Source organism: Carcharhinus amblyrhynchos, chromosome 2, assembly GCF_965287045.1.
Source record: "Carcharhinus amblyrhynchos chromosome 2, sCarAmb.v2.hapA, whole genome shotgun sequence".
In the NCBI taxonomy this organism is placed as follows: Eukaryota; Metazoa; Chordata; class Chondrichthyes; order Carcharhiniformes; family Carcharhinidae; genus Carcharhinus; species Carcharhinus amblyrhynchos.
In genome coordinates, this window is record NC_137325.1 from 109,519,030 (window position 1) to 109,536,285 (window position 17,256).

At 42.6% G+C, this 17,256-nt stretch overlaps 1 protein-coding gene across 3 annotated transcripts in view; it reads right to left on the bottom strand.

Moving 5' to 3' along the window:
- The window catches only part of nsun6 (NOP2/Sun RNA methyltransferase 6), a 42,530-nt gene extending 25,303 nt beyond the window's left edge, over positions 1-17,227 (bottom strand). For 2 of the 3 annotated variants that reach the window (XM_080210959.1, XM_080210976.1), the window contains exons 1-4: positions 17,098-17,227; positions 14,334-14,448; positions 13,285-13,397; positions 8,251-8,406 (exon numbers count right to left, since the gene is read on the bottom strand). In XM_080210959.1, the coding sequence (XP_080067085.1) occupies positions 8,251-8,406; positions 13,285-13,362 (234 nt within the window). In that variant the 5' untranslated portion in view covers positions 13,363-13,397; positions 14,334-14,448; positions 17,098-17,227. The remainder of the gene's footprint in view (positions 1-8,250; positions 8,407-13,284; positions 13,398-14,333; positions 14,449-17,097) is intronic. The other variant, XM_080210965.1, reaches the window with a different exon arrangement.
- Positions 17,228-17,256: the final 29 nt, after the last annotated feature.

A 17,256-nucleotide genomic window follows, 5' to 3' on the forward strand; every position in this document is an offset into this window, starting at 1 on the left:
CCAGCTGCAGAGAGGAAAATGGCCACTGGACCTACTTCCTCAACTGCCTCAAGACCCAAGGTGCCAGGCCAGGGTGTGAGTGCTGGGATGCAATGCACAGCGAAAGTATGTGGCCTGGCTGACTGAGGGATGTGAGGGGGGGAGAACAGGGGGTGGATGGGGAAGGTCAGATAGTCTCTGAGAGTGGGAAAGGGCCTAAGGAGGGTTTCGGGTCATGCTACCCTTATATCTGCGTGGTATGGGTGGAAGGTGTGTTGGGGGGGGGCGGGGGGTGTGGGAGACGAAGTGATCTGCAATTGAGTGGTGGTGGTGGGGCGGGGGGGAGGATGCCCCTCTTTTTTGAGAAGTTGGTGGTCCTCCCCTGCAACCTCAGGGTCCAGCACACCATGTCTCCGCTTGTGGGTCACATGTAAAGCCTGCCAGGTGCTGTTCCTGCTGGCAGGCTCAGTGAATGGTGGGAGGCTGGTGAATTGGCTGTGGAACCTACTAAAGACATGCAAATTAGCGGGTTTGCATAATTATCATGTTGCCATCTGTTCTGGGCGGGAACCCATTTGGGATCGGCGGGGCAAGGCGGCCTTGGAGCTCTTATCCCATTGGAAATCCTGATTTTTGGCCAATGCCCCATTCACCACGGCATGGATCCCTGCTGGCCATCAGAAGCGAGAATAGGGCCCACTGGCTGTTTCCTGACTTCATGTACCTCCATACATATTTTCAAGGAATTATAAAGTTACACCACCAGGTTTCAGAATTCTATTTTATTTAGAATTGCATTCTTGCTTTTCCACTTCAATTAATCACTAGCCTACGATTGATTTCAACCACATGTAACTTAGAAGACTTAAAGCAAATGAGGTGGTGTTGATGCCTGTAGAACTCAAAGACCAATGCAAAATGTAGTCTCGAGAATTACAACCAGCCAGTGGCTATACAGAAACTGGGTGGAGTTTTCCGGTCCTGCCCATGGTGGGGTTGGTGGCGGGTGGAAGTGGGGAATCTAACGGGAGTCAAAAAGTCAGAAACCTGCCAGCATAAAATCACACTGCAATTCTCCCAGTGGCAAGTTGGTCTTCCTGTTGGCTGGTGCTGTGAACATACTTTGCATTTCATGAATGCTCATTAAAACAGCTGCCCGCCAAGTGTGGTGCCCAGAATCATACACAATATTTCAGTTGAAGTCTAACTATTGTCTTGTATAAGTTCAGCATAATCTCTTTGTTTTTGTACTATATGCCCCTACTGATAAAGCTCAGAAAACTATATGCTTTATTAGCTGTTCTCTCCATCTGTCCTATCACCTTAAATCTCTGCACATTTACCCCCAGACCCCTCTGCTCCTGCATCCCCTTAAGAATTTTACCCCTTATTTCATATTGTCTGTTCTGTGTCTGGTATGTGGCATTGTATCAAATGCCTTTTGAAAGTCCATGTACATCACATCCACAGCATTACCCCCAACAACCCTCTCTGTTAATTCCTCAAACACTCCAGCAAGTTTATTAAACATGATTTCCCCTTTAGAAATCCATGCTGACTCTTCCTAATCAATCCATTGTTCCACGTGACTGCTAAGTCTATCCTGAATAATTGTTTCTAGAAGACTGCCCACCACTGATGTTAAACTGAATGGTCTGTAATTATTGGGAATATCCACACATTTTTTGAATAAGGGTATAACATTTGCAATTCTCCAGTCCTCTGGAACCTCCTCTGAATCTAGAGAAAACTGAATGATTATGGTCAGCGTCCATGCGATTTTCATTCTCACTTCCTTCAATAGCCTTGGATGCATCTCAGCCAGTCCCAGTGCCTTATCAATTTTCAGTATCAAAAGACGATTTAGCACTCATCCTTATCAAATTTGGACCTTTCTAGGGAGAGGATATCCTCCTCTGTCACTATGTCCTGGGTAGCATCTACATACTTGGTGAAGATGGATGCAAAATATTAATTTAATACCCCAGCCATACCCCCTGCCTACATGTGTAAATTCCCTTCTAAGTCCCTAATCAGCCCTAATTCTTCTTTTACCACCCTTTTACTATCTATATGTGTTCAAGGGAGTTTAGAATAGCTTGGGATTAAAAGGCTGACAAATCAGGGTGAATAGAGTGGTCACTAAGTGCCTGGAATATAGTTTACAAAGGTACTTCTGCATAGAGACTGTTAGAGAATTTACACATGTATTTTTGAAAACATATTATATTGTTTTAAAAGCATGCACCTTGGCTAATGATACAATGTTCTAAGGCATGATAAGACCTAATCATTCCTTGGAACAATGCGGCTGTTCAGCAAAGAGAAAAGCAACTCATATCAGTGTGGACTCCGGACAGTCCCAGAGGTCCCAGGCAATTTTAATGAATAGAACATGCATTATACTCAGTAACAAAGTATCAGATAACTGTGAGAAAGACTTCCAAAATCCACAAACTCACATGGTCACATGTTGTCAGAGGGTAAATATTATTGGCTAAGGTAAATAATCCATACTAATAATAACTGGCTCATATCCAGTTGCTGTGAACAAAGTGGTGGGCAAATGGCTTTTGAAAATTGTATGACTGCAATACTGAGAATGATGTAATTTCCGAGTGATTTGGAACTGCCCAAATTAGTCTCCCCTGTACATTGAACCAGACTTGGAAAATGAAGAAACGTCTTTAACCAGAATACTGTCTCTGTGAGTCTTTGTGTTAGCTGAGCCATATTTAAGTGAAAACCAGTTTAATACTTAGCCTCTACAAGAAAGCTCCAACAGTATGCCTTTAGAAGACTTCGGAATTCCCCTTATGCTGGCTGTCAATCATTTCTCATAATGCCTCTTTGCTTCTTGAATGTGCTTTGTTCTCAGTTGCATTTTCTACCTGATACCTGTCATAAGCAGACTTTTTCTTCCTAAACAGGGAAACTCTGGATTTGTTTGCCCTTTCGTTCCTTTTTAAGGTAATATATCTTGACATGTCTGGACCATTCCTGTTTTGAAGGAAGCCCATTATACAACTGCAGTTTTTCCCTCCAACCTTTAGTTCCGGTCTCCATTCTTGCCCCATTGGCTCTTCCCCAGTTAATTATTTTTACCTTAAATTGCTTATTTTCCATTTCTATCATCATCCTAATCTTTACAATGCAATGGTCACTGTCTCCTAAATGTTCCCCCACTGATACTTGATCTATTTGTCCATCTCATTTCCAAGAACCAAGTCTAACACTGAATCCTTTCTTGCTGGACTGGATATGTATTGCTGTGGGAAATTTTCCTGGACACAATCTAGGAATTTTTGTCCTTCTTCACCCAATACACTACCATTATCCAGTTTACATTTGAATAATTAAAGTGCCCCTGTACAACTACTCTATAATGTTTGCGTCTCTCTATAATTTCCCTGCAGATTTGTTTTTCTACATCCTTTTCATTAATTGCAGGTCTATAGACTACACCAAGCAATATGATTGCATTCTTTTTGTTTCTTAGCTCTAGCCAAATTGATCCTGTCCTTGAACTCTCTGGGGCACGCTCTTTCTCCAGCACTGCAATGCTCTCCTTAACCAATACCACCATCCCTCTCTCTTTCCTGTCTTTTCCAAACATCTTGTACCAAGGAATATTTAACACTCTGTCCTGCCCTTCTTTGAGCCAGATCTGTTGTCACCACAACATCATATTTCCATAATGCAATGTGCCTGTAATTTCTGAATCTTATTTACTATGTGCATTCACATATATTCACAGTAACACAGATCACAGAAGGATCTAGATAGGCTGGGCGAATGGGCCAGGAAATGGCAAATGGAATTTAATGTTGGCAAGTGTGAGGTGGTCCACTTTGGTCGGAATAATGGTAGGAAGGACTATTACCTACGTGGCGAAAAACTGCAGCAGGCGACGGTGCAGAGGGACCTCGGGGTCCTTGTGCATGAGTCGCAAAAACCCAGCTTGCAGGTGCAGCAGGTGGTCAGGAAGGCGAATGGGATGCTGGCCTTCATCGCGAGGGGGATTGAATATAAAAGTAGGGAGGTCTTGCTGCAGCTGTATAGGGCATTGGTGAGGCCGCAGCTGGAGTAGTGTGTGCAGTTTTGGGCGCCGCACCTGCGCAAAGATATTTTGGCCTTGGAGGGAGTGCAGAGGAGGTTTACTAGGCTGATACCGGAGTTGAGGGGGTTGAGCTATGAGGAGAGGCTGAATAAACTAGGCTTGTACTCGTTAGAGTTTAGAAGAATGAGGGGAGATCTCATTGAGACGTATAAGATGATGAATGGGATGGATAGGATAGAGGTGGAGAGGCTCTTCCCACTCAAAAAAGACAGTAGGACTAGGGGGCACAGCCTCAAGATAAAGCGGGGGGCGGTTTAGAACGGAGTTGAGGAGGAACTTCTTCACTCAAAGGGTGGTGAATCTCTGGAATTCTCTGCCCGTTGAAGTGGTGGAGGCTGCCTCGCTAAATATTTTTAAGACGCGGGTTGATGGGTTTTTGATAAGAGAGGGGATTAAGGGTTATGGGGAGAGGGCGGGAAAGTGGAACTGAGCCACGACAGATCAGCCATGATTTTATTGAGTGGCGGGGCAGGCTCGAAGGGCTAGATGGCCTACTCCTGCTCCTATTTCTTATGTTCTTATGTAACCCTGATTGTATCTTCACACCAACTCTGACTTTGACATCATTACTTTCTCCCTTGATCACGGCATCACCTATTTACTTACTATTCTTTATAACTAGTTGTTTTCTGTCTTTCTCAGTATTTTGAGCATTCTGGTATTCCTTTCTAATATTTACCCTTGGTACCCCTGCTGAGTTTGTTTAAAGGCCTCCCAATAGCACCAGCAAAAACATCCACAAGGAATTCAGTCCCAGGTCTATTCAGGTGCAATCTGTCCAGCATGTACAGGTCATTGAGTATAGATAGGTTCTTGATTGGTGAAGTTACAGGGAAAAGGCAGGAGAATGGGGTTGAAATACTTATCAGCTATGATTCAATGACAGAGAGGCTTGATGGGCTGAATGGCCTAATTCTGCTCCTGTATATTATGGTCCTTGAGGTGCTATCTCCCCCAGAGTCAGTCCCAATGTCCCAGGAATCTAAAGCCCTTTCTCCTGCACCATCTTTCCAGCCATGCATTCATCTGTTTTTTCCTCCTATTTCTGTACTTACTTGGTACTGGGAATAATCCAGAGATTACTACAATTGAGGTCCTGCTTGCTAATTTTTTACTGAACTTCTTTAATTCTAAATGAGGCATATTTCACAACAGTGGAATTCTCAAACAGAAATTGCTTAATACAATGTCTGAAAACATCAAATATTTCCTTAAAAAAAACTTAATTTAGCACTTGTAATGGAGGAAAATTAATTATGAGAAAGCTGGAGTCAGTTTATCACTACATGTAATGCAGTTATATCATAATTAACTGTTTAAGCCAGAAAAAAAAATCAAAAAATCCAAACTGGCCCTAAATATTTAAGTTTACTTCTGCATTACTCTCTTTCCAGTCTCAGTAAATTGCAGGGATACTGAAGAGAGAGAAAAGCAGGGAAGTGGAATTACTTGAGTAGCTCTTTGAAAGGACTGATAGAGGAATGATGTAGTGAATGGCATCCTTCTGGAATGTATGGTTCCACGATTTTCAAAGTCCCTCACCAAGTCTGAATTTCCCAAATTACCCCAGCAGCTAAGAATTGCAAGCCTTTCTAGTTCAATGATTTACGTGCAAACGCATGAAAACTAAATGAACAGGAGGTTATTTAAATGCAAAAATATCCAGCTGCCATAGTTTTCAACCTCCACTATTCTGATGCGGAAGCAGCAGTTAAGCAGACATTATACTGAAGTCCCAATTCATTTCATGGTAGAATACATTCAAATAAAGCTTCACATTACAATCAGACAATTAAATATTTAGATTCTCAAAATTTCTTTGTAAAACAGAATGGTTAGTGTTCCGTGAGGGTACAATGTGCTTCCAGGCAATTTTTAAGCTTTTCAATCTAATATTCATGACTGCCCCAGATGTACGCCGAAAATGAATAGTTACATTTTTCAGTTAAGCAGTTTTTCAATTACTTCAGAAGTTTGCAACCAATGTACTTTTCAGCTTTGGAAACTCATACATTGCACAAAACTGTGCAAAGGTTTTCTGTTTTGCAAGAGAAAAACCTTTTTCTGTCTTCTTCTATAAATTTTAAAATGTGCATGTAATTATAAAAACAATATTGATCTTCACTTGCAGCTTTTCAACCTTACACAGTTTCAGCAGACATAGTTCATCAATGACTATTGTAAAAGATATTGGCAATCACTTCCAGTGCAGCAAATATTTTATTGATAATTAATCATCTCCGTTGCTTAAAAGATGGGCAGGCAATTTCCTCAGTCTGCAATTCTTTCTCAATTAGCAAAATACGCTGCAGTAGTGTGTGTTAATACCGTCCTAATGCTTATAACTGATTAGAATGTGTGCAGATGGGCAAAGACTTGTTTGAGAAACTGGATAGAATACACATCAAACCATCCAATGTATATGTCAGTGGCACACCAGTAAGTCACTGTACAGTCATGGTAAAGTTAGTAGACTCGATGGGAGCGATTCTTCCAGCCCGCTGCGCTGATCTGAGCTGGAAAACATCAGCAGAGGCCATTTCGCGGCTTCCCCCAGACGCAGTGCATCTCCCAGCCTAACATTTTCAGAGTAATCAGCCCTGTGCTGGAAATCGGCACAAAGCTGATTTCAATATGCTAACCCAGATTTCCATATCACTAGCAGGGCCAGGACTGAAGTCACTGGGACCGCTAGCATCTACCCAGCCTCCCAGTGGCACCCTGACACTGCCCAAAGGGCAAACTGGCAATGCCAAAGGGCACCTTGGCACTGTCTACCTGGAATCAGGCAGTTTCAAGGCGTCAGGGCAATTTGTGGGGGTGAGGGGGGGAGGGGTCCCACTGCCACTCTGCATTCAGGTTTGGTGGCAGCGGGAGGGAGGATGGTGATCAGGTCTTAATAAGAACATAAGAAATAGGAGCAGGAGTAGGCCATCTAGCCCTTCGAGCCTGTGGGGGAGTCGGATCTGCCAGGAGGAGATTGGGTCTGGCCAGGGAGTGGGGCATTGGAGCTGGCTCGGGGCAGTCTGTGAGACCAACGATCAGGGGTGGGGAGCCGGAAGGCCAGCGATCAGGGGTTGCAGGGTTGGCCAACGTTCAGGAGACCGGCAATGTGGGACCACTGCGCATGCATTCATTCTCCACGCTGACAGATCGGCGTATACACAGTGGTCCACTCACGGCCTCTCTAGCGAGGTTTCACCCCAATTTTCAGGGGTGTTTTCAGACGGTTTCAGAGCACACTGTGATGCACATAGTATCGGAGATTCTATCTGAAAATCACACTGCAAAAAAACAGTGGAAGTTACTTACATTTTCACGTGAATGGGAAACTTTGAATTTTTTTGGGAGAACCCTGTCCTATCTTTTTTTATTCATTCTTGAGGTGTGGGTATCATTGGCTGGCCAGCATTTATTGCCCATCCCTAGTTGCCCTTGGAGAGCAGTTGAGAGTCAACCACATTGCTGTGGCTCTAGAGTCACATGTAGGCCAGACCAGGTAAGGATGGTAGATTCTCTTCCCTAAAGGGTATTAGTGAACTAGAAGGGTTTTTCTGACAATCAACAATGGTTTCATGGTCATCAGTAGATTCTTAATTCCAGGTTTTGTTTTATTGAATTCAAATTCCACCATCTACTGTGGTGGGATTCAAACATGGGTCTCTGGAACATAAACTGAGTTTCTGGATTAATAATCTAGCAATAACATATTAGGCCATCACCTCTCCTACTGATGAGATTTAATTTTAACTATATGATGATTTCAACAAGGGATTTTCAAGTTTATTTCATTCTAGTTCTTTTAAAAAATAGTTTTGGAGTTTAAAATTAGTTCTCACCCAAATTTATCATAGTATTTATCACAGTAACGCATTGGTAAAGGTACTTCAATGAAAATAAATTATTCTGCCACTGCCAAACTTCATTGTTCGACATCTTAAAAACTTACTGGTAATAATCCAAAAAACTAATCACCATCTTGTTCTGAGCCATATATTGTGAGTAGATTCAACTAGGCAATTAATGCATTATATTCAAACAGAAACATTTTACATATGTAAATTAAGAGACCAGCAAGACCTAGTTTGCCTGGTACAGTTACATTTCAACTTAGCATCTTCGAAAAATGAACAGACTGAAGCAAATCAAACCTTCTGGATCTCTTCAATCAACAGTTTTTTAACATGGTCAGTGGAGGCTGCACAAGTATGCACTCTGATGCTCGTGAAAGCTGGAGGATGCGACAAACGGCTTAAAAGGGCATTGAATTTGAACTCAGACTGCTCAGGTCCCAAAGCTGCCAAAAGCTAAAAGCAGAATGTTTATCCTTAAAAACAAATCTTCGCAATTAAAAAGTGCAGTAAAGTCTGGTGTTTTGGTTGCATCAAATAAGCAAATACAGAACTTAATGTGCTTGGAATTATAGGCCTGGAGTTTGCTCAGTTTTCGACAGTGACTATTGGTTTTTCCCATTATTACCGCACTGATTCTGACTGAACATCAGGATTTTGGGCGGCACGGTAGCACAGTGATTGGCACTGCTTCTTCACAGTGCCAGGGACCTGGGTTCAATTCTAGACTCAGATCACTGTCTGTGTGGAGTTTGCACATTCTCCACGTATCCACATGGGTTTCCTCCGGGTGCTCCGATTTCCTCCCACATTCTGAAAGACGTGCTGGTTAGGTGCACTGACTGAACAGGCACCGGCCTATGGCAACTAGGGGAATTTCACAGTAACTTCATTGCAGTGTTAATGTAAACTTTATTTGTGACTAATAAATAAAATGCAAAACTTTTTTTTACCCGAGCACAGATAAATACAGAAGTCCTATAATTGCAGTCTGTCATTCACTGCTCTGCCATACAGTGGGCATCCCAAGAACTAGCAATCATTCGATTTGGCCATTTCATCTTTTTGCTCTAATATTGCTGTCAAAAACTCCATCAGCCTGATTCACTGATTCTGACCCAAATAATATCTACAACTATATGATAAAAGCAAAATACTGCAGATGCTGGAATCGCAAACAAAAACAGAAAATGCAGAAAAATCTCAACTAGTCTGACATCATCTGTGGAGAGACAATACAGCCAACATTTTGAATCAGGATATCCAGACTCAACATTGGCTTTATGCTCGCTCCACGGATGCTGTTAAACCTGTTGAGATTTTCCAGCACTTTCTGTTTTTGTGTTAATATCACCAAGTTCTCGTCACGTCACTAAAAGAAGGATGTGAAAGCATTGGAGAAAGTGCAGAAGAGATTTACCAGAATGATGCCTGGTTTGGAGGGTAGGTCTTATGAGGAAAGGTTGAGGGAGCTGGGGCTTTTCTCTTTAGAGCGGAAGAGGATGAGAGGCGACTTAATAGAAGTTTATAAAATGATGAGGGGGACAGATAGAGTGGACGTTCAAAGACTATTTCCTCGGGTGGATGTAGCTGTTACCAGGGGGCATAACTAACAGGTTCCTGGTGGGAGATATAGGAGGGATGTCCGAAATAGATTCTTTACTCAGAGAGTGGTTGGCGTGTGTAATGCACTGCCTGCTGTGATAGTGGAGTCGGACACTTCAGGAATTTTCAAGCAGTTATTGGATAGGTACATGGAGCACACCAGAATGATCGGGAGTGGGATAGTTTGACCTTGGATTCAGACATAGCTCGGCACAACACTGAGGGCCAAAGGGCCTGTACTGTGCTGTACTGTTCTATGTTTCTATGTTACCAGTCACTTCTGAAAAAATGTGGGACGTTGTTAAATTTCTCCACTATGGCCAATTACCAATTTATTAAACTAGATGTTTCAAAGAATCCTCTTGTGTAGTTTGTACATACTTCAGCTTCTACCTCAAAACTTCGTGCATGTCCCAATTTTTCTTTCACTCGAACGTTCTTAAAAAGAGGTTTGATCATTTTATTTCCTGGTTTGCGAATTGTGAAAATTTTTTAATGGATCAGGTGCTCAGATGGCCAATGGCATCACTGCAGCTTGATGCCAGGAAGCCCCATTAAACAATGCTATAATCCAATGCAATTCAGGAGAGATAAAATTTTTGCCACAGAGATCGCTAGATCTCTCAGCGTAGCTTTCTGGGAGATCAACAGCAATCACTGTTGTCTCTGCAAAGAATGGGCCATTAGTATAAATATCCATATTACTAAATTGTTTTAAAACAGTTTATTTATTATTGTCATAAGTAGGCTTACATTAACACTGCAATGAAGCTACTGTGAAACTTAGTCACCACACTCCAGCAGCTGTTCGAGGGAGAATTTAGCATGGCCAATGCACCCAGCCAGCACACCTTTCGGACTGTGGGAGGAAACCGGAGCACCTAGAGGAAACCCATGCAGCAGACACAGGGAGAATGTGCAAACTCCACACAGACAGTGACCCAAGGCTGGAATCGAACCTGGGTTCCTGCTGCTATGAGGCAGCAGTGCTAACCACTGTGCCTCATAGCACTGGAGTTGAGGGGGTTGAGCTATGAGGAGAGGCTGAATAGACAGGGCTTGTACTCGTTGGAGTTTAGAAGGATGAGGGGGGATCTTATAGAGACGTATAAGATGATAAAGGGGATGGACAGGGTAGAGGTAGAGAGATTCTTCCCGCTCAGGAAGGACAGCAGGACTAGAGGGCACAGCCTCAAGATAAAGGGGGGGGTTAGTTTAGAACAGAGTTGAGGAAGAACTTCTTCACTCAAAGGGTGGTGAATCTCTGGAATCCTCTGCCCGTTGAAGTGGTGGAGGCTACCTCGCTAAATATATTTAAGACACAGGTAGATAGGTTTTTGGTAGGCAAAGGGATTAAGGGTTATGGGGAGAAAGCAGGAAAGTGGAACTGAGCCACTTCAGATCAGCCATGATCTTATTGAATGGCGGGGCAGGCTCGAGGGGCTAGATGGCCTACTCCAGCTCCTATATCTTATGTCTTACCACAGAGGTCGTTCATCGAAAGCACTTCAGTGCTTCTATAAATCATTGCTTTGGAAGTTGATGTCACATTTTTTGCTGTTGGAACTTCTTATTTATTAATAATATTTTTCCACTTAATGTGCCTGGTTCTTTCACATCTCAAAGGGTTATGGGGAGAAAGCGGGAAAGTGGAACTGAGCCACTTCAGATCAGCCATGATCTTATTGAATGGCGGGGCAGGCTTGAGGGGCTGGATGGCCTACTCCTGCTCCTATTTCTTACGTTCTTATGTTCTCATAAGCCTATGGCCTATTCCAGCTCCTAATTTTTATGTTTGCAAAGACTTTGATGAAAGAAATCTAGGGATCCAAGATTGAAAATGTGTTCATAAAAATCATTTTGATAACTTCTTAAAGAAAGATCATATTCAATGAATAGAACATTAGTCCTCCAACAGCACAAATCCAACCACGTCTTACTTTGTATGTTGTAAGCAACAATTTGTGCATGATAAGTGCTTGGCAAATAGCCATATGATCAGATAATTTGTTGACTGAGGATGGCCAGGATGCTAAAACTTTGTTCCCTTTTCTAAGTAGTGCCTCGAGAATTTTTATGTTCACCTGAATAGACACAGGACCTTGGTTTAATGCCTTATCTGAAAGATGGTCGGGTGAAATCAGTCTCTGTAGCATACATTTACTGAGTACTATTTGGCACTACAAAAATGGCAGCTGCTGATGGGACATACACTGGAAGCCAATTTATAAAGGGCTTTGCACACAGGAACCTAATGACGCCTGCAGCATGTACAGCAGGTAGATTGTGATGATATGCTGCAGCCTAACCTCACACAGCTGAACATACTTTCAATGGCAATATGGTGAAATCTGAGGGAAATTGTTTCACTCAGAAGGTTGCAAATCTTTGGAACTCTTCCCCAATTGTGGTGGAGGCAGGGCCAATTAACATTTTTAAGGCAGAGTTAGATAGATTCTTGACTACCAAGAGGATCAAAGGTTATCGAGTGTAGACGGAATGTGGAGTTGAGATCACAATTAGATCAGCCACGATCTTATTGAAGGGTGGAGCAAGCCCAAGGCGCTGAATGGCCTATTCCAGCTCCTAATTTGTACGCTTGCAAAAACTTTGATTTAAGAAATCTAAGGATGAAAGATTGAAAATTTGTTCATTGAAACGATTTTGAACATTTTGACTCCAATTTGTTGATTGTGCTCTACATTGCTAAGAAATTCAGTAATTGCTAATGTTTGGGAGTTTTAAAACAAAGAACAAAGAACAATATAGCACAGGAAACAGGCCCTTCGGCCCTTCAAGCTTGCGCCACTCATGCGTCCAACAAGACCATTCGTTTGTATCCCTCTATTCTCAGTCTGTTCATGTGGCTATCCAGATAAGTCTTAAACCATCTCAGCGTGTCCGCCTCTACCACCTTGCTTGGCAGTGCACTCCAGGCCCCCACCACCCTCTGTGTAAAATACATCCCTTTGACATCTTTGTTAAACCTTGCCCCCCTCTCCTTGAACCTGTGACTCCTTGTGTTCGTCACCTCCAACCTGGGAAAAAGTTTCCCACTGTTCATCCTATCTATGCCCTTCATAATTTTATACACCTCTATTAGGTCGCCCCTCATCCTCCGTCTTTCCAGGGAGAACAACCCGTTTACCAATCTCTCCTCATAGCTAAGACCCTCCACACCAGGCAACATCCTGGTAAACCTTTTCTGTACTCTCTCCAAAGCCTCCATGTCCTTCTGGTAGTGTGGCGACCAGAACTGGATGCTGTATTCCAAATGTGGCCTAACCAACGTTCTATATAGCTGCAACATCATATGCCAACTTTTATACTCTAAGCCCCGTCCTATAAAGGCAAGCATGCCACATGCCTTCTTCACCATCTTTTCCACCTGTGCTGCCACCTTTAAGGATCTGTGAACCTGCACACCCAGGTCCCTCTGTGTGTCTATACTCCTGATGGTTCTGCCATTTATTGTATAGCTCCCGCCCACATTAGTTCCACCAAAATGCATCACTTCGCATTTATCTGGATTAAATTCAATCTGCCATTTCTCTGCCAATTTTCCAGCCTATCAATATCCTGCTGTATTCTCTGACAATATTCAATCATTTTAGTTCTCTTTGGGGTTTTAGTTCAGTCAGACAGCATGGAATTTTCTTTGTTCTTTGTCAAAACATTTGCACAGTAACTTGTGTCATTAAGTCCAAGCATTGTTATATAAATCATTACCTCGTTGTTTTTAAAGACACTTTGGAGATAGGCCTCCACCTCTGGCTTCAGGGAAATTTTGGGGAAGACAGAGACCATTTTTCTTTATTCAATAATCTCAGAACGCAAGTTCACTGAAATAAAATGACAAACACAAAAGGTCATTTCTGCACAAAAATCTGAAGTATATTCAAGAATACAGGGTTTATTTCATTGCAATGTTTTAATACCAATGCTGGCCTTTTCAGTTCCAATGAATTAATTTTAAAAAAAATAGAATTTTGGTTCTGAAAATTTAAGAGAAGTAAAAGAGGAAATCATTTCCAGAAAGTTTGAACAACAGAATAGGTGAAAAAATACTGAAAATTAAAAGAGTGAAGAATAGTTAGAGCACAAAATGAAAAATATAATCAGATAACTTAGTATTCAGAATTTGCAGGAATGCAAAAATACATTAGATTATATTGGGCACACTGTGGTACAGTGGTTAGCACTGCTGCCTCACAGAGCCAGGCCCAAGTTCAATTCCTGCCTTGGGTCACTGCCTGTATGGAGTTTGCACATTCTCCCCATGTCTGCATGGGTTTTTTTCCCTCAGTGTTCCAGTTTCCTCCCATAGTCCAAAAATGTGAGGATTAGGTGGATTGGCCTTGCTAAATTGCCACTTAGTGTCAGAGGGTCTTGCAGGGTAAATACGTAGGGTTGTGGGGATAGGGCCTGGGATTGTTGACAGTGCTGGCTCGATGGGCTGAATGGCCTCTTTCTGCACTGTAGGATTTCTATGATCCTATGATAACTGAAGTGTGCATAAGGGTTTAGCTTGAAGAAAGTAAAAACTAACAGGGGAGACTTTGGTCTAGTGGTATTATTGCTAGACGATTAATCCAGAAACTCAGCTAATGTTCGGAAGACCCAAATTCAAATCCCGCCATGACAGATGTTGTAATTTGAAATCAATAAAAATATCTGGAATTAAGAATCTACGGATGATCATGAAACTATTGTTGACTATCAGAAAAACCCATCTGGTTCACTAATGTCCTTTAGGGAAGGAAAATGGCCATCCTTACCTAGGTTGGCCTACATGTGACTCCAGAGCCACAGCAATGTGGTTGACTCTCAACTGCCTTTGATCAATTCAGGATGGGCAATAAATGCTGGCCAGCCAACGATGCCCATGTCCCACTAACAAAAAAAAGCAATAAACCAGGATTACAACAATTTACTGACATATTTCAATTTAACAGAAGCATCAGAGGAATTCTGAGCTAATTTACACATACATTTATTATTTTGCACAAATACAATAGTGAAATACAAACATTGGAAAGTTAAATATATTTTTATCTTTTTTAATCTCTTGTAATCCAATCTTTTATTCCCTCTATTTCACTTGCTGTGCCTGATGGGGCATTGAATTAACTATCCTAACAGGCATTTTCTGGTTCAGATTCTACAGTCCTTCCATCTTGCGTTGCTTACATAGGTTCAGATACTTGAAAGTATGACACTGTGCAGTTTCCAAAGTTGACTGAGAGGAACATCTAGGGAAATAGCTGGAGAATTGTCATCCTAACATTCACACATGAATAATTTCTCACAAGGGACGATCCTTGACCCCTTTCACTTTCCTCCTTAAAACTTACCTCTTTTGACCACACTATACAGAGCTCATTTTGCCAATAAATACTGACAGATTCCTGGGACAGGACCTTCAGTCTTGCGTCAGGAGTCCATCACCAAGTTGAAAGGTGAAGCGTCCAACCACACACCATGCACAATCCTTACAGGCCCCCACTAGTGGGTTCGATGGTGGGAGCCCAAAGATTGTTTACACCGGTATGAATTTCCCACCAGATCTTGTTTGCTCAAGAGGTCCATCTTCCAGCCTCAGGATGCTCCCAGAGATCCATTTTCATTTTCAGGAAGTCTATCTTCTTTCTTCAATAGTTGCTCAGTGATGTTGGATGCCTTTTCAACTTGGTGCCTAACTGGATGGTAGTCTATGCGCAATCAAGACTTCCCTGCTACAAATCACACAAGTAATGAGGTCAGGGCTGGAGTTTTGGCGTGCTTTCCTGTTTCACGTTCCAGCCCTGCCATGGGACCAAAATGGCAGAATTCCACCCAACATTTCAAGAACAGTCACCCTACATCAATTTTGCTTGATCTGGCAAATTTGTGGTCAGAGGCCATGCTCGCCATTTAATTGAGGATGGAGGGTTCTTAACGTTGAAGCCAATTGGAGGCTTTCGAGCACAAAGCATCTACACCTGCTTTTGCAAATAAAGAAATGAAAGGGCACCTTTTTTGGAACAAATAAATGGTCACGTGTCAGACCACTCTTGTGACAAGGAAAGCTTCTTATGTCACACTTGATACAAACCCTGGTCTCTGTCCGCAGTTGTGTTATGGTAGACAGGAGAGAACTCAAAATCTACCCTTTCATTCTGTTCTCTGGCTGTGGTCTAATGAGTGTTTTATGCATCATAACTTCCCTGCTCTTATATTTTATGCATAGGCCAATAAAGGCAAGTATTGCGTAGGCCTTCTTAACCACTCTATCTACCTGTCTTGCTGCCTTCGGGGATCTTTGAACATGCACCCACGTTCTTTCTGGTCCTCTGGTACTTCCTAACGTTCAACCAAAAATTGTGTATTCCCTTGCCTTGTTAACCCTCACAAAATGCATCACCTCGCACTTTTCAGGGTTAAATTCCATTTGCCACTGTTATGCTCCTTGCTCTTTATCATACCACCAATGTTGGTGTCATCTGCAAACTTACTGATCATATCTCCTATTTTCATGTCCAGATCATTAATGTACACTACAAACAGCAAGAGGCCCAGCACCAGTCACTGTGTACACCACTGGACACAAGGTTCCAGTCATAAAAACAACTTTTGACCATCAGCTTCTGCTTCCAGCCAGTAACGCAACTTTGGTTCCAATTTATAAACTACCCTAGATCCCATGCGCTCTTATCTTCTTGACCAATCTCCCATGTGGGACCTTGCTAAAGGCCTTACTGAAGTCCATGTAGACTATTCTGTCCGCTTTGATTATAAAGTGCGCAAGAAACAATACTTGTCACTGTATACAAATGCATGGGATATTAATAAATCAAAGCAAAATCTGTTCACATTTACAATCTCGTTATATCCCAAAATATATGTTCCAATAGAGTCACTGCTCATTTTTCTAAACTCCAATAGATATAGTAAGAAGTCTCACAACACAGGTTAAAGTCCAACAGGTTTATTTGGAATCACGAGCTTTTGGAGCACTGCTCCTTCATCAGGTGAGTGGAGATCCTCTCCACTTTTAAGCCAGCAGTTTGCAGTGTCGGTGGTAGCCACGATGTGGAGATGCCTACATTGGGACTGGGGTGGGCATAGTAAGAATTCTCACATCACCAGGTTAAAGTCCATCAGGTTTATTTGGAATCACGAGCCCTGACTCACCTGATCATGGGGTTGTGAGATTTATTGTGCCCACCCCAGTCCAATGCTGGCATGTCCACATCATGCCTACCTCCAATATTTATTGGTCTAACTTACCTCATAGAATAACTCCCTTTCAGTCAGGATTGTCAGCCCAAACTCATTCAAGCACATCTCCCAACCAATCTCCAGAGCCTGATATTCTCTCCCGTAATGGCACCAACAATACACCCAGCTTAAGCTGCCCAACATTATGTGGCTGTCAGACCAATTATCTGAAAATCTCCAATGCAGACAATAGAACACCTCTCCAGCTCCACCAGCGTTTCCCCTCCTCCCAGTGACTTTCAGACTCTCTAATTGTTGGTGTCCCGGCTGTATCATTTTTACCAGTGTGGGCCACACGACTTGCAACCAGAATCTGCCAACGTGAACGAGGCCTGCGGCTCTCAACATCCGCGGTCAATATTTTCATGCGGCTCACTGCCGGCGCCCGCTACTGCCGTCCGTCACCGCATGCGCCAGCCCCGACCACCACCCATGCCTATT